General features: G+C 34.6%; 3 protein-coding genes across 3 annotated transcripts; 2 read left to right on the forward strand and 1 right to left on the reverse strand.

Moving 5' to 3' along the window:
- Positions 1 to 1,547: 1,547 nt before the first annotated feature.
- LOC126687361 (ultraviolet-B receptor UVR8) lies at positions 1,548 to 7,174 on the forward strand. Its single transcript, XM_050381908.2, is given in 8 exon segments — positions 1,548 to 2,012; positions 2,630 to 2,884; positions 3,877 to 4,489; positions 5,494 to 5,664; positions 5,742 to 5,873; positions 5,985 to 6,071; positions 6,184 to 6,279; positions 6,363 to 7,174. Coding segments are annotated over 8 exon segments (1,890 nt in total). The 5' UTR covers positions 1,548 to 1,667; the 3' UTR covers positions 6,554 to 7,174.
- A 581-nt stretch (positions 7,175 to 7,755) lies between these two features.
- On the forward strand, positions 7,756 to 11,219 carry LOC126687234 (outer envelope pore protein 24, chloroplastic-like). The gene is made up of 3 exons (XM_050381712.2): positions 7,756 to 8,068; positions 8,571 to 8,933; positions 10,923 to 11,219. Exons 1-3 carry the CDS (start codon positions 7,868 to 7,870, stop codon positions 11,001 to 11,003), a joined length of 645 nt encoding a protein of 214 aa, XP_050237669.1. The 5' UTR covers positions 7,756 to 7,867; the 3' UTR covers positions 11,004 to 11,219.
- An 80-nt stretch (positions 11,220 to 11,299) lies between these two features.
- Positions 11,300 to 16,624, reverse strand: LOC126687233 (protein PTST homolog 2, chloroplastic). Its single transcript, XM_050381711.2, has 8 exons — positions 15,746 to 16,624; positions 14,946 to 15,111; positions 13,367 to 13,562; positions 13,046 to 13,281; positions 12,338 to 12,483; positions 12,112 to 12,259; positions 11,771 to 11,839; positions 11,300 to 11,691 (listed from the first exon to the last, which is right to left on the reverse strand). Exons 1-8 carry the CDS (start codon positions 16,294 to 16,296, stop codon positions 11,596 to 11,598), a joined length of 1,608 nt encoding a protein of 535 aa, XP_050237668.1. The 5' UTR covers positions 16,297 to 16,624; the 3' UTR covers positions 11,300 to 11,595.
- Positions 16,625 to 20,246: the final 3,622 nt, after the last annotated feature.

Below are 20,246 nucleotides of genomic sequence, written 5' to 3' on the forward strand. Positions count from 1 at the left end.
GGTAAAAAGGAGCAGCGCCTGTTAGAGGTGGCCACAGTTCATAACCTGACGGTTCCAGTTCGGAACCGCCGGTTCACGGTTCAAGAAAAAGTGGAACCGGCCTGGAACCGCCTAGGAGACGGTTCCATAACGGTTCTGAACCGGACGGTTCCGGTTCCGGTTTATGACGGTTTAGAGAAAAAAATTAAAAAAAATTAAATTAAATTACTAAAAAATATAATTTAACTATAAAATAACTCACGGAGATAGTATTACTAAAAAATAAAGAATTTTTGTTTAAAAAAATAAAATATTAACCAAAAATTTAACTAAAATAAATATAACATATATTTTATTGCAAAAAAAGATATATTATATGATAAAGATATAATATATATTTTTTTATCAACGGATTCGACTCTTGAACCGCCGGTTCCGACCCGGAACTGCCGGTTCACGGTTCAACAATATATGGAACCGGCTCAGAATCGTCTTTTGTACGGTTCCAGACCGATTTTAATCCGGTTTCGGGTTTGATCGGTTCCGGGCCGAGTTTGACAGGACCGGTTCACGGGCTGACCCGGCCCATGGACACCTCTAGCGCATGTTCCTTCTCCGATGAGAAGGAGCAGCAGCTCCTTTTCCGATTTTGGAGGAGCAGTTTCCTTCTCCGATTTTAGAGAAGGAACAGAAGCTCCTCCTTCTCTAATATTTGAAAAAGGAGTAACAGTTCCTTCTCCAGTCGGACTCCGTTTTTAATTTTTCTGTAAAAAAAATTAATTTTTAAAATAAATAAAATTTTGTAAAAAAATGTATTATTATTTTAATTTTTTTTTTGAAGAGGTTGTTTTTGTACTATTAACAACATTAACGTTTAATTAGAATAGGCTTAATTACTTAAAAGAAACTCCATCTTAAACTTTTTTTTCGTTTATACCCTGATCTTGTAAAAAAGTCATTTGTACCCAATTTTGGATTTTTAGGTTTCATCTTTACCCAAAAGTATTAAAATTGCCTCTTTTCACTTGAAAAAATTTAAAATAATCTTTTAATTTATGTTTATATACTAATTAGACGTATGATATAACCTGTTATTTAATTGTTTTTAAATTTTTTTTCATCATTTAATTCATTAAATTGTCATTTACATTTTTGCATTGGGTAGAGATGAAATCTAAAAACCCAAAATTGGATACAAATGACTTTTTTACAAGATCAGAGTATAAACGAAAAAAAAATTAAAGGTGAGGATTTTTAAGTAATTAGGCCATTAGAATATAAATTAAAAATGAAAAATTATTTTGATTTTTTTAAAAAATGAAAAGAGATCAATTTAACTCTTTAGTAAAGGTGAAATATATAAATCCAAATTAGGATACAAATAAACTTTATTTTAGGTCAGGATATAAATATAAAAAAATCTCAACTTGTGTAGGGTTTTAAGTAATTATTAGTCCTTCATTTTTTTTAGATAGTTTTCTAATTTTCCCAAAAAAAATTCTCTTCATATGCTCAAAGGAAAAATGCAAAACGACAGCGTAACAGTCAAAGACAGTCGTATTGACCGCCGTGATCACGTGTGGTCAACTCAATCCTATTTACATATCTCAACTGAAGACAGAAACAGAAAACACAACTCTTTATTAATATCGTACTCTACAAACTACAACTACTAATTCAAATTTATTATGAGCCGAAAGAGAGACAAACCCTACTTCTCGCGCCACGACCGCGTTCCCTTTCCAAAACGACGTCGTCCGCTGCCTCCTCATCGTCATCCAGCCGAAGACGACGATGAACTGGACAAGCCGATAAGTAAGCCGCAGCCGCCACCGGCAGTGGTGGTGATGGGATTGCCGTCGAATTGCGCTGTTCTTGACCTGAAATCAAGATTCGAGATTTACGGTGAAATCTCTCGCATACGCATTGACCGTGATGTAGGGTTTATCAGTTTCCGTACTAAGGACGCCGGCGAAGCTGCTATTGCTGCTTCTCTGGATTCCTCCTTTGGCATCACTGTTGATTCCAAAAAGGTACATTCTTTTACACTCTATTACTCTTAATTTTAGATCCAGATTTTGCTTAGGGTTTAGCTCTTGAAAGCTGCAATCTTTGCCTTTATTAAGCTTCCAATTGAGCTAAATGCTAACTTACACCTTGAATTTGTGGTACTATGAGCAATTAGTCCCTTTACCAAAATCTTTGGCTTAATGGATTCAAATAATTTATTAGGTTTGGTTTTTACACTGAAGTTGAACTGAATTTGCTAGAGGGTTAGTGATTTGAGCTAATTATTTAGGCTGCAATGTTGATTTTGGAGCAAATTGTCCACTGCCTACAACTTGAGCTCTTAAATCCTAATTTAAGTGCCCATAGGCAATGGCGGAACCGGAATCTTTTTTCAGCCCGGGCTAAATTTCATTCTGACCATTTATTAGTTCACCTCTGACCATCCGGCTGTCCGGGCTCAACCTCTCTCTAGCCCTGGCTTTACAACATCTTCTCTTAAACGTTTCCGAAATTTTCCAATGGCAGCCCAGGCTAGAGCCTAAATCAGTTTCTATGTAGTACCGCCCCTGCCGACAGGGTTTTATATGCTTTGTGTTTTTAGTTTCAAATTTCAGATGTTTAAACATGGGTTTCGGTGCAGGTACAAGTGCTATGGGCGACGGATCCACTTGCGCAGTGGAAGGAAGGAGTTGAAGTAAGAGGTAACAAGGATAGTGGGTCATCCTCCAAACTGTTGCGAGCTGAGATACCTTTAAGTAGACATGGTAGAGGTAATAAGCTTGCTTCAGCTATTGTGAACCCAAGAAGTAGTAGTAGTGAGGCCGCTTCATCTGTGTTAGACGTGCCTTTCAAAGGGAGGGAGATTGTTGCTTATGATGATATCCTTTAGCACATTGTGTTTCTCATTCTTGACGGGGTATTACGCGTTATTGTGCCATTAAATAATGTGTTTATTTTTTTGTGATGAAAGTATGTCTGGAGTTTGCATAGAAGGTTAGCAACTTAGAAGAAATTAGTTGAGGATTTGGTTCTTGATCTGTTTTTTAGCTTTGTAAGATGTTTTATGCTGATTGTGAAGTGTAGCATAATTTTATATTGGGTGTAACTGATCTTAGCTTCTGAATTGTTCTTTTTGCTAATATATTTTTAATTTATTATTGTACATGCAGTATATCTACCAAGACCTATACTAATTTTTCGCTAAAAAAAACTACGAAATGACCTGCATTTTTTCTTGATGCAAATGTATGCTCTTTTTAAATAAATATGCTTTGTATTTGCGAGTGGTTGTGAGTGAATTTTTCAATCGATGGCTACTAGTTGATTGTATGAAGATGCCGTTTGTAGTAATCGATCAAGAATTGAGGATCGGCCGGTGTCTCGTTTATGATTAGTATGATAATTACTTGTAAGGCAAGATTTTGATAAGTTAATCTGCCATGGCCCTTGCAATCCGGCAGTAAATTTTGCAATGCTGCAATACTTGTCTGTTTTGCAGGCTTTAGAATCATACCCTACTAATAGATCAGACATTGGCCGCACATATCTACCGATCTTTGATGAAGTATCTTGTTCGGTTCAACCATTCGGAATCCACAAATCAAGCAGCTGTTGACTCTCGTCTTGGATGTGGATGAATGAAACAGATAATTCTTTTTCTGTAGAAAACGGCAGGATCAAATACAATTTTATGAATTTTTAAAAAGGTTTATATATATTCTCAAAAAAAAAAAAAGGTTTATATATTGTTTCAAAAGAATAAAAAAGTTTTATATAGATTTAATTTCTTAAAACAAACAATGTTAAATGGTAAAGCCCCGTGAGCCCAACAAAGTAGTATAGGATGGCGTAAAATGATATAGGTTTGTTGCAAACTAAACTGAACAGTGGAAGGCTTCGAAAAATAATATAGTAATGGAAGAACCAAAAGGGAAAGAAGAAGAAGAAAGAAAACAGCTACAACAAGTGTGGAGTTGGGGAGCTGGAACAGATGGGCAGTTGGGCACCGGAAAGCTTGAGGACGAGCTTCTTCCTCAGCCTCTTCACCTTCCTTTTCTTGGACCCATCTCCGCCCTTTCCTGCGGCGGTGCTCACGTTATTGCCTTGACTTCTTGTACGTTCTTCCCACTTTAACTGAATCTCCGATCTCTTTTTGCTGCTTAACTTTCGAATTAGATCACTTTTTCAGGTGGTCAAGTGTTGACATGGGGCAGAGGCACATCTGGTCAACTTGGCCATGCAAATATGCTCTCTTGTTTACTTCCAAAGCCTCTAGATTTCTTCCATGGCTCTGTTATTACCCATGTCTCTGCTGGTTGGACCCATTCTGGGTTTGTTTCAGACAGAGGTTATGTTTTTACTTGTGGAGATGGTTCATTTGGTCAGCTTGGGCATGCTGATTATACCTCCCATGCTTCTCCTCTTCAAATCTCGTACTTTGCTAAGAGGCATGTTCAGCAGATAGCATGTGGCATGCGCCATTCACTTGTCCTGTTAAATGGTAAATCTATAATAAGTATCCTTTTCCTGCTCCTAAGACGTTTATATGCCCGTTATATATGTTTAAGAAATAAATTTTGCTGTAATATAACTGGTTTTCAATTCATTAAGAAGTTCATAAACAAGCGGGTGCCTTCTTTTAGTTTTAAACTAAAGGGCATCTTATTCAAGCAACGCAAGTCAATTTCTTGGGTTCTTTTAGTCCAAGATCACCTGAGTTGCTAGGAATTAGAGAAGCCCTTAATTGGTTAATAGGGTGGAATAATATAGTGCTTTAATCGGATGCTATCAAAGTCATTTTAGATGTTAGAAACTCGGGTTTCGGAGAAGGAGATGTGTTGATCGAGGATTGTATTATGCTAGCGAAAAACAATTTTCAAATTTATCTTTTGTTTTTATAAACCAATCTGCGAATTAGATTGTGCACTTGTTAGCGCGTAATGTACGCTCCTTGTCTGGCCATCAGAATTGGTTTTGCAGACGTTCATGAATATCTTAGCCATGTAACTATTTCATGTCTTAATGAATATTTGGTAAAAAAAAATTGCACAAAATTTCTCACGGTCTACATTTTGAGGTTTTGATTCTGGACTAAACAGTTTCTAGAACTCTAAAACTCTATCTTTATTTTCTATTCTTATAAAAACTATCATTTTGCCGTTACTCGTTTTAGTGTTTTCATTTCAGCTGTTCTATTTTACTTTTCGTGCAATAGGTTTTAAGTTTTCTTATCTGTAATGTGGTTATTGGATGATTATCGTGTAATTCATAGGACATGCATGATTGAGTGATCAAATTATAAGATGGGTTAAAATGTCTAAAATTGTTTAGAAGCAAATTTTTAAAACAGGGTTGGTTTGTTTAGTGAAATGGGTTAAAATGGAAATATGGAATGAGGTTTGTTATGATCCCGTAAGAATAAAAGTATCTGCTTTAGCAAATTGGTAAAATTTGGCTATTATCATTTACTGAGTTCATCTAATAAGTATAGTTGTATTGGTGCAGATTGTTCAGGAAAACAAGTGTATGGTTTTGGTTCTACAAAGCGTGGTCAATTGGGTATCACCAATAATGATAAACTGAAGTCTATTAGTATTCCTGAGCTTACGTGTGGATTTGAAGACATTGAAATGAATAGTATTTATGCAAATGGAGATCATAGTGCTGCATTATCTGGTAAGTGTCTGCAATATTTACTTCCTAACATTGATATGGATAGAAATTTTGACGTTCTATCATACTGAATAAACCAGCTGATGGTCATCTGTACACTTGGGGAAGAGGTTTTCCTGGCACTCGTGATGTTTTTAGTCCTCAGCGTTTGGTTTCATCTTTGCAGTTCATTAAAGTTGCACTTGGATGGAATCATGCTCTAGCATTAACTGGTACTTTCTGTCCTTTTTTTTTCTATTGCCTGTCCGATGTGTTACGTCCTATTTACTTTATACTTTGACAACTGCTTGGTATAGACTTGTTAATCTGGATGTCTTTAACAGTTGATGGTGAAGTCTTTATCCTTGGTGGTGATCGTCACGGAGCACTCGGTGATCTTGAGAAAATAAGCCGCGCAAAGCATTTAACTGGTAATGCATAAGCTGCAACCTCTATTATTCAAAGCTTATCATTATCCTGCTTCTTCTTTTAGCATTTGTGTGCACTTGTGATATATAATTTCACTCTTTCGCACTCAAACAGAATCAGCACATGTCGTTTTGGTTAGAGTCTCAAGTCTTGACGGGGTGAAAGTTGTGGACATCGCAGCAGGTTCTGAGCATTCTGCTTTATTAACAGGCAATATTTCTTATCCGTATTGTGAAATTAAATGTTTATTTTGAGATCATCACGATCTTATGTTGACGGTATTGTAAGAACAGTGGATGGAGCAGTAAGGACGTGGGGATGGGGTGAACACGGTCAACTTGGCTTGGGGAACACAAAAGACCAAACCAATCCTCTATCTGTCTGCTTAGGCTGCGAAGCTGAGAAGAAAGATTTCGTCTTGAAAGTTTACTGCGGCAGTGGGTTTACCTTTGCTGTGAGGTCACTCTCTCCCTCTCAAAACTGACCGCATCTCCAAATAGGGGGAATGGCCAAGTTTGATATATAAAGTTAATAGTAAAATGGAGGAGCTCTACCATTTCTTAGTGCTCGGAAAGATATTGGTTGCAATCGATTAGGTTGCAGACTACGGAATATACTATGAAGATTGGGGTTAATCCACCAAAGAACCTTTTCATTCTCTAGTTTGGAGGTCCTCGCCCAGTGCGGAAAACAGGCAGAGGTTGCAGTAGGGGAAATCCATATCTCCCTCGCGCAGCTGAATAGTCTTGCTGTACTAAGAAATGCCCTGAAAACTCTGTTGGTAGACAATGGTGATAGCCATTTTTGCTTGGGTGGATTCAGGACGTAAAGCTGGTGACACATAATAACAATATTGTGCACAACAAACAGCTGCCTGAAGCATTTGAGAGATGAACTGAAATTGGTATTTACCTTTGCAAAATCTTCAATCTGTTTCTTGGCAACAAACGACTGAGTGATGGAATAATGTTAATGCACTGTCAAAGCTCATTGTGGAACTATATGTGCTTGTATCTATGCATATTTTATCATCACTTATTTGATTGAAATTACACCAAATCTCAATTATTTTTACAATAAAAAATACTTATAATTCACCATTTTATATATTACCTTTATTGTATATTTTATGAGAGAATATTAGTGTCGTGGAGTTGGTTATCTTTTAACAAAAATAAAGAATGTTATGAACAAGCATCTTATATGGAGCTGCAATCTGCAATCTTTCATTAATATGTCTTGTATATTTTTTAGCTATGTTTGATTTGTGGAATCTCGAATAGTTATTCTGTATATAATGACTATTTTTTATTTTGGTCCATGAAATAGTTTCTATAGAATTGATTTTCTATGTTTTTATAAAATAAATACTCTTTTAAAAAAAAATAAAAAATGACTATTTCATAAGAAAATTGAATAGCTATATATAAATTAAATATAGCCTTTAAATGTAAATCATGTTCAATGGAATTAGGATCCCTTCTAACAGGCGAGCCAATTCAGATATCAACAAAAATAATGCAGCAACTGGACAGAATTTAATGAAAAATGTTTTTAAATTATTTTTTTAATCACTAAATTTCTTACTGGTTAACGCATAATTAGTTTGTTGCGCATATAATTTAATTAGATAGAGATAAAAAAGTAAAGAGTATTATGTCAGGTCATCGGTTTAGTTTTCAAATTATCTCGAATTTCTTACAAATGTAACTGTTTGTAAAGAGTATTTAGCAGGTGCCACTCCGTTTGCTAATCAAAACACTTAACAATGCAGTGAAAGCCCCCTCTTTCAAATAGAATGATAAGAAGTGCAGTCGCCTTTAGAGGAAACAAAGGAGTCACGGGTACCGTCACCGCCACCGCCGGAGATGTCAGGCTCCGAGCAGTCGTGGGAAACGCCGTTCTCAGCGGCGACGCTTCCACATTCGACGTCGACGACTTCTCCCTTTCCCTCGAGAAACCCGGCTCCTTCATTGTCGATTACGATGTTCCCAATCAGGTCCTTCTTCACTCATTGCTCATTTTAAACTTTTTCATTTCTAAATTTTCTGAAAAACAAGCACGTTAATTCTCGTGTTTTAAAGATTTATGCAGTACAAATTTATGGATTTTAAAAAATTGTAGCCTTAAAGAATCTCTGGGTTTAGTTATAGTTTGACATTTTAACAGTTTCTCAAGTTTTTTGGTTTATTATTACTCTATATTTACACCTTTAGCGTTTTTTTCGATTTAAGCACAATCTAAAAAAACATCTCATCACCTCGCATTCCAACCTTTTCAAACTATTTATCCTATAGTCCGGTTGCATTTTATGCGTTATTTTCCGTAAAAATGATAAGGAATGACCAAAACGATATTGTATAAGGCAGTTACAAAATATAAGGTTGGAATATATGGTGCCACGTACTTAAATCGAAAAAAACGAGAAAGATGGAAATATGCGGGAACAATAACCCTTTTTTTTCTAACACACTGGTAACTTTTGGGAGTTTGTTGTGTAGGATGTGCGGTTTCAGTTTATGAACAGTGTAAATGTGTTGGAGAAGCTGGTGAATTGGACATATAGTCATTCAAAGAATGAAAATCGGACGGTTTTGGACGGGACTCTCGCTGTTGACCCACTTAATAAGTTATATGCTAGATATGAATTGGGTTCAAGAAACTGTAAGTTGAAGTATAGCTATATGCATAAGGGAGTTACAGCATTTGAGCCAGGCTATGATTTTGGGAAGAATTCTTGGGATTTGGCTGTTTCTCATAGAGTTAATAATGATGTTATTAGAGTTTCTTATGAGTCTCTGAGCAAGGACTTGGGCGTTGAGTGGTCTTGGAATTCCTTGCTAAACAAAGAGGGAGGTGTAAAGGTACAACGACTTTTTTTCTTTAACTTCTCGGATTTCATTTTTTATTAGCTAATTGCAGAAGTACATATTTTGATTTTTATACAATAAGCACTTCCCGATAGGATTATGAGGTTGAATTTGTAGAATGCTGAAGTGTACTGACAAGGGAATGGAAACTAGCCCGTCTAGTCAGTTGGTCCAAGTGGTAAGCGGCTTGGTATCGCTTAAGCAAGGTCTCGGGTTCGAATCCTTGTGAATGCAGAAAATTTCCACTGGAAGACTCACCCACCATGCCAGGTGCGCGACACGGGTCGGATCCGGATTAGTCAGGCGAAGCCTTGGAAACCGGATGGGCTTACCAAAAAAAAAAATATTAGGAATGGTAAAACATATTTTAACAAGAATAGATTTTTAATATGAAGTTTTAGAGTTTTAGAAGCATTTTTGGAAACAAAAGTAGAACGCCAAAATGTAGAATTCGATAAGTTCATTTGCACGATAGATTGGATGGTAAAAATATGTCCCAAATATACTTCTAGGCGGATTATATTTTCTTGGAAAAGTTCCATTTGATTTTTAGATACTGGAAGTCTGGGTTTGATTAGCTAACATTATATTATATTTTTCCCGTTAATGAATAACTCTCCCGATTATTATGTTAAGGTCTCAGCGGTTCTATGAAATTGGTTAGTTAAGTATGGTTCGTTTGATAAGGTGGCTGCGTGCCATTTTAGGCTAATGGAAACTGGCCATTATGATTCAAATTCAATCCTCTGATAAGATACGGAATGTCATCAGTTATTCTAGCCCGTTTTATGTCCATGAGAAATTTTCATAATTTCTTAGATTTTTAATGTTCTTTAAATGACTTTAGAAAATACTTATTTATTTGTAGGCGTTGTTTCTGAATTATATATTTAGAAAACTACATTTGAATTTTGTGGTTGATGCACAGAGATCATCATTAGTTAGTTCACAAAAATTCAGCAAGAAATTGTTTTGAAATAATCAGGGACGAAGCCAAAATATTTTTTTGGAAGGGCAAAAAAAATAACTATTATTTATGAATAAAAATAAAAAATAAAAATAAAATTTCAATTTAATTTTACTAATAAAAATATAATTGATTCTAATTTAATATAAAAATATTAAATATTAGTCACGGAATTTCACGTTTTTTTATATCATAAAATTTATCAATAATTGAATAGTACTGAACGTCTTTGTAATTTTTTTTCTAATTTAAGTGCTTTAGGAAAAATTGGTGGGTTACAAGCGTACTATTTAAATATCAACTTCATAGATAGAATTTAATTCGATATAACTACTTACACAATAAATAATTTTAACTAGACCAAACATTAGCTAATACATAGACAATAAAAAGAACACTAGAATTTTAACGAGGCTAACCAAGACTATTTTACGTTCTTGGGCATTACCTGAAATACTCTACTAATATTTTCCAAAGAAAAAAAAGCAAACTGAATTCTTTAAAAGTTACTTAAACTAGTCTGCGTGGCATGGGATGTTTAAGATAGGAAGAGTGGTTATTTTTATAAGTGAAAGAAGATCCCATCCCATTTCTTAAGCAATGTAGAACAAAACCACATTAAAAATTTACCTATTTCAACATTTTTTTAATAAAATTCTTAAATAAACAAATAAAAAAATAAACCTAATCATTGATTAGTTTAATATGTGGAATTGTGGATATAAGAGTTTAGTTTTAGAGTTGTTAATTACAGGTGGCTAAACAAAAAAAGAAATTGAATGCATGTAGTTATTTTTTTTAACGTTTGTGGTATTTAGAAATTGATTAGACCATCTTTAGGTTTGATAACATTAGACTTAGCAAATCTTTCTTGGATTTTTTGGGGGGGCAAGTGCCAATGCATGCCCCCCTGTGTCTCCGTCCTTGGAAATAATATGCTTGAATTATCGTATTTGAAAGTATAGTGTTATTTGTGCTTATTATTCATGTTGTAACTTCTACTTTTTGTCGAGCAGATTTTGGCCTCTTTGAACCTAGCAGAGGGGCTATGCATGCCGAAACTGTCTGCTGAGAGCTCGTTGAGTTTTGAGATGTAGGACTGCCTGAAATTGTGTTTCGATATACAGAAAATGAACTAGTTCAGCTCAAATTGCAGGGTTTAACTTAGCTTTATCATGCTGTTAGTCAATAAATCCCGCCCAAGATTCTGTTTTCTATCCTATCTTTCCACGCTCAAGTGTATTGTATCTGAATTTGGTTCCAAAATTCATAACTGCAATAACTTGATCCGTCACTGCCATTTGGTTCCAATATTCATAGCTCCAAAAAAATTTCTGCAATTATTTTCCTACTTTCAAATGTTGCGGAAAAAAGTGTTTCAGTACACAAAATATGGCAATATTCATACTAAAATTACATTAAGCTAAGCATAATTTACAGTAAACAATTCGGAATTACACTTCATTCAGAAATGTTATCTAAAGAAATAAATTGGAATAGTACATAGATTTACACATGAATGTTTTACGTCAACTTACAATCAAGAATTGGGGGTTACAGACAGGCATATATGTAATATTTCCTCTCCTAATTAAAGAATCATCTACTACTTAATCTATTTGTTTCTAAAAGAAAGAAAACTCGGGTTCCATTCTTCAAGATTGAGCTCTCCGTGGCATAATTTCTATATTATGTGATTATGAGTATATTATTCTCGTATCCATCACTGCAAACAACTGGGCGGAGGGGATCCACCTTCCACTCGCCATCAACAATGAACTTAATCTGCACAATACAGTAAAAGTTCTATTTAAGGGTAATTGACTAATTACAACAAAAGTTCAGAAACACGATTTTGGTTTACCTCGTATTTGCCTGGATACAGTTTCATGCACAAGGAGAAAATGCCGACATCCGACTTCTGCATCTTTCTCTACAAATTAGCAATATCGATTGTTAATCATGGTCAAGACAGTCGACTGAAAGTGAGAAAAGCATAGTTTAACAGTAGCAATATTGTGACAAATAATATGTCATAGCACACCATTCCATCACTTGCTTATAAAAGGAAATAAATAACCTCCATGGTTCTAGTGATATTTCTACTCTGGTTCCAGTATTGCATTGGATTAAGACTCTCGACTAATTTGTGTTCTATTCCTGCATCATTAATTTAGAAATGATTTATTTCAGGCAGGAGCAAACCTTGGTTGTCCATCCATCAAAAGATCCAGCTAAGAGCACTTCTGATGCTGAATTGGTCCAAACTATGCATGCAGTGCGAAGAAGTTGTAAAGCACGCTGGGCACCATCAGCCCGTTTCTGTTTTTCCTCCACTATCTTCTGCGATTCACTGTTGAAGTGCAGAGTCCAGACATGAAATTACAAAACCAGTAACGAAATTTGGTGAAATGTGCTGTTATGTGCTTACATTATTGCAAGTGTCATTTTCCCTTCCAATATAGCTAACTTTGCTCGTATTGAACGTAACCTATCCTGAGCTTTCATGATCTCATCTTCTTGGAACTCCCAAGCATCAGAAAGCTGGACTAATTCATCAGAAGAGCCTTCCTGCACCTAGTTAGGATGTAAGATAAAAGCAAGGTCATAAAGGGTAAACAGAAATCAGTTACAAGATGATGGAGTTCTCTAAACAAACTGCAGCACAGTAAAATCTGACCAACAGATACTGTGGATATACATGCATGTCGGATTTTCCATGATGTTACTTTATCATTTTATGAACAAAGTTAACAAAACAAGCAATTCATTCTGTTTGTGGATATTTAATTAAACGAGAGAATTTTGGTAATTTAAGAGAATAAGGAGAAAAGAAACCATCTGCAATTTTAAATTTTTGTAGCGTCTTATAGTTTCCCTAAAAAGCATGAAGCAATAAATTGCACCCCTGATTGATTGAGAACCAAGGAAAGAAAGGCTAACCTTATGTGTAGAATGTAGTATACAAGTTAAAGAAAAGCAGATAGAAGAAACCCACTGTTTTCTGGTGATTTTTCAATTGCCCTTAAGCCAAGAACAAAATATTGAGATTTATTCTAGTAAAAAAACTAGACGATGAATAATTGATAATATGGATAAGAAATAATCATGCAGAAAATGGCCGAGAAGAGGTACCCACTTTTGGTGATGCATCTTCACCAGTCTTTGATTTTAATGAGTCCAGTACAGAGGATAGTTCGGACTCCAGGTGCTGAAGACGACTCCGTATTTCATTGAATTTAACTCTTTCCTTAGAAGTGTTTTCGTTGCTTCTGCTTAAAGATGCAGTAACACCTTCCCTTTTTTCTACTATTTCTTTTTCTAAGGCATCAATCTCATCTCCTGCTCTAGTTCCGCGACTGACGAATTCATCAGCTGTATAATGTAAATCAATAGATACAGGTGAGTTTATTTATTGTTGGAAGAATGGGGCCACCTGAAAACATGATAAATGATGTACCTTCAAACTCCATTTCCGCAGCCCCGGCCCTGTTATTGCTCCACATTCTCCAAGAATCTGGCTTAAGTGAATGTCTGAAACTATCGTTATTTGATTGAGACCTGCTGTAACCAAGCACGTCCTCTGAATGATTGATTATACCATTGTTGGGCCTTGATGATGCAGGTCCACTGTCTTTATCTAGGCCAGCAAGTGTCTTTTGCATTATAGCAAGCAGCATAAGTTAGGTTTGCAACAAACATCCGACCATTGCTTGATCATTTCCAAGCTAAAAAGTCTTTTAAAATCATTTCCCCTCAGAAAGAGCATGTTAACTTATATGCCGATGTATCTAAACAAGAAGCTCTGAACTTGATTAGCATTAACTTGATCAAAGTAAATAACAGATTTTCTGTTAACTTTTGGAAAACTTCTAAGAAGCTTATTCTGTTAACTTTTTGGAAAAAAACTTACAAGAAGCTTACTGCCTAATCAAAAGTAAAGTGGGCTGTTAACCCTTTTAATTTACAAACTGGATGAGCAGGGTTAATAGTAGCCTGGTGAACTTTTAACCTCATGTTTATTTCTATCTGTTAACTTACGGCAGTTTGATAACCCTACTTAATGCTTAAATTAATATTTTCAGCACTTAATTGTTTAAAACTTAAATGATTCAATTAAGCTAAACAAAATTCAAAATAACAAGTTAAATTTTTTGACTTAAAACTTCTATTGAACAAATTCAATTATTAGGTTTTAATAATTTTTTATTGAATTGATATTTGAAAATTATTGTTATCAAAATATTACTCATGAATAAGTATATTCAATTCTAACATAGATCGATTTTTTTTCAAAAAAATTCTCATAAACATTGGATATCAGTGAATACAAGTAATTGTTAGACATTTCTGTGCTTTAATTATATATTTGAAACTACTTAGGAATCCGAATTATCTCAAGATTTGGCCCCTTTAGTGCAGGGTTCTTTTGATATTGCTGTTGCACTCAAACAGGTATATGGATACTTTTGATTTTTATATTTTAGAAAAGATAATTGAATTGCAAAGGAGTTGATTAATAGAAGAGTTTAAAAAATAGTTATATTAATAATAGTACTTTTTTTAACTTAATTTTCAATATCTATAGTTTGCAATTGAAGTTTATAAAATTTATTTCAAACTATATTTGTGATAATTCTTGTGCTTGTACATATATTTACCCCTTAATTTTTATGATTTTCAATATTTACATTTATCAAATAGATTTATTTAATTCGGTATTCAAAAAATTCAGTAGTTATTATATTCAACACTGAAAATTTCAGCATTTAATTTTCGACACTTAATTTTAATTTTATCAAACACCACTCTAATGTCATGGCTTAAAGAATGGAATGCATTGAGGATACTTAGTTAAGGTAACATGTAATACTACTCAGATAATAATCTCTCTTAAATTCATCGTGTTAAAACATACATGTGCTCCTAATATGCAGTGTAAATGTTCTTACCTACCTAGTAGTGTACAAGCATACCAAGTAGGAAAAATGGAATTAGGAACAAAAATGACAGCATTCTAGAACCAAGAAAATACGTACCACATTCTTTGAGCTTTTAGCCAAAAATTCATGTGCAATCCCATCACTTTGTACATGAGTACTGCCTCCTCTCTCATTTAAACCAAACCCAAAATTCAAATTCCTTTCTTTCTCCAACCGATTCAGTATACCCTCAATTCCAGAAACATCCTCAGCTTCTGCTTCTCTGAGATAAAAAGAATAAGAATAAAAATTATACCAATCAATCAATGATGAGATGAAAGTTATGACTCTGTAGAAATTTGGCAGGGAAATAAAATTCAAAAATTCCATAAATGATTCATCATATTTGAATATCATTTTTTTGCATATAACTAAATTATACCAATCAACCAAGAGAGAAATATATGATGAAGTATGAAAATGTGAAACAAAACTATTTAACTAATTTGCATTGGTTATCCCAAACAAGGGGAAAATGACAACATTAAAGCCTTTCAACTTGTTGTCACGTCTCAGCTGAAAATTGATATGCTGCTAGCAACCTCAAATATCCTTTCTGTTCCCATTTAATACCTTTTTGTAATACTATGTAACACCAACACATACAAGTCCCACTTATCCCCACAATCATGGCTTAAACAAAATAAAAACAGTAACAAGAAAACAAGAAAAGAAACTTCAGATTGTACTGTGCACCACAGATATCCTACACCAACTAACAATATTTTTATCCTTTCCTTTCATGTTCCAGATTCTCTATCACTTGAGGCAAATTATAAAGCAGTCATCACTTTATCAAAACAAATATCAGAAAGGTGATCAATCAAGCTTTTTTAAAAATTAAATAGAAGCCTCACAGTGATCTACCAGACGAGGAAGCAGCTGGAGCATACGAAGAACCATTAGGGGATGAAACTTCATGACTTTTCTCTGCATTGCCCTCTAAAGCCCTTTCCTGAATAACACCATCCTGGAAGTCTTGATCTCTTATATAATCATCGGTATATGAAACCGCCTTTTCCTCATCATCCAAGTCCCAACCAGAAGCAATCCAGCCTCCTTGCTTCAAAACAGCCTGAACAAGATCAGTCCTTCCAGCATCAACTAAATCCTTCTTGCTTGGAAATGCTCCAGGTTTCGCAGAATTCTTCATAAACTCCAAAATCTCAGCTTCCAATGCAAAATCACCTTCAGTTTCCCAATCTTTTCTACACCTCCTAACAAACCCACTAAAATTACTCCAGCAAAAATCCCTTTTACCATCAACAAAGTGCAAAGACATAAGCTTTTGCTTCTTGTTTCCCGGATTAACCTCAAAAACATTGAAGGGTATTAAAGAATGGTGCAATCCAGAGAAATTTGTAGGCGAAACAAAGAAATGAATTGGAACCTTAGTAAAGGAAAGCATGGTTCAGGCATTTCGTCGAACAGCTTGTAAGCAATAATGTTAATGCTGAATAAGAAGCTATGACACAGTATTACCATTCACCAAGCAACGAACAATGCAACTGCAAAAGCGTAACTCAACTCTAAATAATTGCCCTCGTGCTCCTTTTTTATTCGGAACGACATTGCACAAAATTTATAAATTCAATATTTCATTCCTTTTCTTTTTCTGGCTACGCTTTGTTTGGATGAATCACAACTCTTCATTCTTGTCGTTGGGAATACGTATGAAATTATTAGCCGTCTGATCAACCAAAATGTGGTTATCCAACGGATACAATCTGTATTGGTTTGTGTGTACATAGATACTCCCTCCGTTTCAAATTGATACGCAGTCTAGCACAAATACAGGTGTTAAAAAAATTTAAGCTTTATAGATAAAATGGGTTAATATATAAAAAAATATATCATACTTGACCTCATTTAATATAGGCTTAATCACCAAAAAACCCCCACCTTTTAGCCCCTTTTCAAATGCACTCTGACGTTGCAATTTTATCAGTTGCACCCTAATTCGCACCTTTGGTTTTTAATTCCACCCTCAAGTACTAAATTGATCTCTTTTTCATTTGAAAAAAGTTAAAATAAATCATCTATTTTTAACTTTTTATGTGGAAAAGAGTTCAAACGAGTACTTTATAAGAGTTTTTATGAATTTTTCCCGAGTCAAGAAAGTCCAATTTGATTTTAAGGGTGGAATTGAAACCTAAAGATGCGAATTAGGGTGCAACTGATAAAATTGCAACATTAGGGTGCAACTAAAAAAGGGCTAAAATGCGAGGATTTTTTTTGGTGATTAAGCCTTTAATATATGGCAACTTTTCTTGACTTTTGTTATCTTTCCGAGATATTCCCTATAATTAATGAGGGTATGTTGGACAATTACTTATTAAAATAAATATCTAGTGCGTATAATTTGGGATAAAAATTGAAATAATGTAAATTAATTTAGGACAAATTAATGACTTTATTATTTTTAGTTTAATTCTGTTAAATTAAATTTTAGTAGTATTAGTTTATGTTTTAGGATATAATTTTTTTAATTAAATAAATTTTATGATTTAGTGTTTTTAATTATGGTTTAGGGGTTAGTTAATAATTTTATGGGCTAATTAAATTTAGGTATTATTAGTTTAGAGTTTATATAATTCTTTAGTTAGAAAATTTTATTATTTATGTACTTAATTTAATTTTATTGGTTTAATTTAATTAGTGTAATTAAATTAATATTAATTTAAATTGATAATTGTAAAGAAGCGGACCTGGTAGAGGTGGTAGAGGAAAGATTTTTAGATTCGGTCATCTAGGGGTCGAGAGCGCGACATGTCCGATCACGTAATGTGAACGCCTTAACCCGACGACAGCGGACGCAAACTCCTGTTGTTGAGAGACCTAGAGGATGGTCGGATAGAGGATGATGATTTTTATAGTTCAGAGGATGGGACTTCTAGACAATACTATACTAGTCGACGGAAAAAAAAGGAAAGCTGGACGATTTGTTATTGACTTTGTAATACCCCAAAATATTTATGTATTTAATTAGACCACGTGTCCAGTGTTGCATCGCCGGAGTAGCGATATCGGAAGGATTTCCGAGAAATTAAGATAAGTATAAAATATTAGCAGGACGGTTTTGAAAAATATTATTTCGAGAAACTTAATATTATATTTCAATTCTAAAGTTAGAATTGGAATTAGAAGGAGAAATGTCAAGAAAAGCTCGAAATAAGGTACAGGGACTAAAGTGGTAATTTAGCCACTACGACTTAAAATGGAAATTATTTCGCAAAGGTCCGCGAAATGTTTTATAGTATATGTGGTAAAAGTTTCGGGTCAATCAGAGACCTTTTAAAATTTGGACACGGATGTGTTTAGACTAAATTGTAACTTTTGAAAAGTTCAAGGGCTAAAATGTAAATTAGCCAATTAAGCCTCGGTAATAGCAATTAGAAGATTATTGATGGGAATAATAATTTTTGGGTTAGTATTATTTATTTGGATATAAATAATACGTAAGTAATTGAGTTAGAAAGTTTAATAGAGAATTGGTTTAAGTTAAAGAGTTCAAGGACTAAAAGTGACATTTGACCAATTATATATATATATATATGATCTCCTTCCAGATGAAGGATTGAGAAACCCAAAATCATTTCTTCTCCTTTTTATCTTTCACGTTGGTTTTGAACGATCCGTCGCTCGATCTCCGTTTCTCGTCCGTTTCCAACGTTTAATGGCTCGAATTGATCGTATTCCAGAGGCGAATCGCGGTAAGCTTGTCGTTTTACCATTTAAACAGATATATTTTAAGTTATATCGATTCAAAGTTTTAGGCCACGAAACGATTATATCGTTTTAATCGATATTAGAATTGGATTATAGTGTTTTGAGCTTAGATTAAGCGTTTCGGATGTGTTTGGAACGTTTTTACGCCGGAAGCACGTCAGAATGGCCGAGGGAGAGTGTTACGCGGGCGCGTAACAATGTTACGCGGGCGCGTAACAATGTTACGCGGGCGCGTAACAAACTTGCGCGGGCGCGCAAGTAGACTATGCGGGCGCATAGTTTACGTGAAGCACCTATACAATATTTTCGCCCCGCTATGACCCCGTTTTCCGACTTTAAGTAAGTCGGACATTAAAAGTGTATCACGGACCCCGAAAACAAGAAATTTGGATATCGAACATAATGAGTTCGATTAAGGTTCCGAGATATAAGGAACCTAAGTTTAAGAATTAAGGAATAAGAGATATGACGAATGTCTCGAGTAAGTATTAGAATACTATCAAAGTTAAGAATCGTATTTGAAATACGATTATGTTAACCTAAGTTTATAACTTAGGAATTTGAATACTAAGCCCACGTTTATGGATTAAACGTATAGGTAACTCGATTAAGTAACTGACGTACCGACGAGCTACCAAGCCAGTAGCTGGAGTGGTTATGTGATTGGACAACGCATGGAGCTTACGCTTGCGGGATTATAGTAATGCAGTTTTGGATAGCGGTCACTGTGAGTGGCAAATTTACTTTCGCGTATTATTATTATTATTATTAAAGTTATTTTCATATATTATGAATATGATTATCAATACGTCGCATTTATATGATTTTCTTATATAAGATGGTATGTTTGATGAATGTGATTATATGAATGCCATTATATTCATTGTTTGAATATGAGTATCTAGCATGCGATCCGAAGAAACCAACTACCTATTGGGTGTCAATAGGCTGTGTGATCACCAGTATTTGAGTCAATCTAGCGTGTCTAGATTGTCTATGAGATCATGAAATGCGCATACAATATGAATGCGATACGAGTGAGAACTCGGTTACGGTGTAACCTGAGCCCCGTATCTAGTGGGTTGGACCCACCAGTGAGTTGGACTCACACTTTGAGATTAAGAGATTGGTCGCGGCTGACGTGGTTGAGTGTGAACACTCCCGGGTCGGACCATTTGGATCAGTTTGATTCGAATATTCGGAATAAGATAAGTTCATAGTTTAAGATTAGGGTTTCGGTCGGATCTGCTATTTATGAATATTATGTTATTTTTATATCATATCGAGATAGATATATATAAGTTTGAGTATGCGATGTATATTTTGATAATACCGATAATAAGTTGCATACTCACTCAGTATTTTCCCAAATACTGACCCCTCACTCTGATGTTTGCAGGTATTAGAAGTCGGATCAGACAAACCCTCTCCACTGTGCCAGAAGTCATTGGACTTGCACAAGTATGAATTCCTAGAGCTGCAGTAGTCAGTAGGTGTCAGTTTTAAATAGACATTTTGACTTCAAATAGTATTTTATATTGTAAACTCTAATATGATATTTTAATATCTATAAATACATCATCTAAAAGAGTTTTTCTGAAAATACTTATATATAATGTTATACTTTTA

Source organism: Mercurialis annua, linkage group LG6 (genome assembly GCF_937616625.2).
Source record: "Mercurialis annua linkage group LG6, ddMerAnnu1.2, whole genome shotgun sequence".
Lineage (NCBI taxonomy): Eukaryota > Viridiplantae > Streptophyta > Magnoliopsida > Malpighiales > Euphorbiaceae > Mercurialis > Mercurialis annua.

Coding starts and splice junctions, on each gene's coding strand:
- LOC126687234 (XM_050381712.2), top strand. CDS start 7,868: ATGATAAGAAGTGCAGTCGCCTTTAGAGGAAACAAAGGAGTCACGGGT. Junction 8,069..8,570: donor ATTACGATGTTCCCAATCAG/GTCCTTCTTCAC, acceptor TTTGTTGTGTAG/GATGTGCGGTTTCAGTTTAT. Junction 8,934..10,922: donor ACAAAGAGGGAGGTGTAAAG/GTACAACGACTT, acceptor TTTGTCGAGCAG/ATTTTGGCCTCTTTGAACCT.
- LOC126687233 (XM_050381711.2), bottom strand. CDS start 16,296: ATGCTTTCCTTTACTAAGGTTCCAATTCATTTCTTTGTTTCGCCTACA. Junction 13,563..14,945: donor CTAAAAGCTCAAAGAATGTG/GTACGTATTTTC, acceptor ATAATGCAAAAG/ACACTTGCTGGCCTAGATAA. Junction 12,260..12,337: donor AAAATGACACTTGCAATAAT/GTAAGCACATAA, acceptor GCACTTCAACAG/TGAATCGCAGAAGATAGTGG.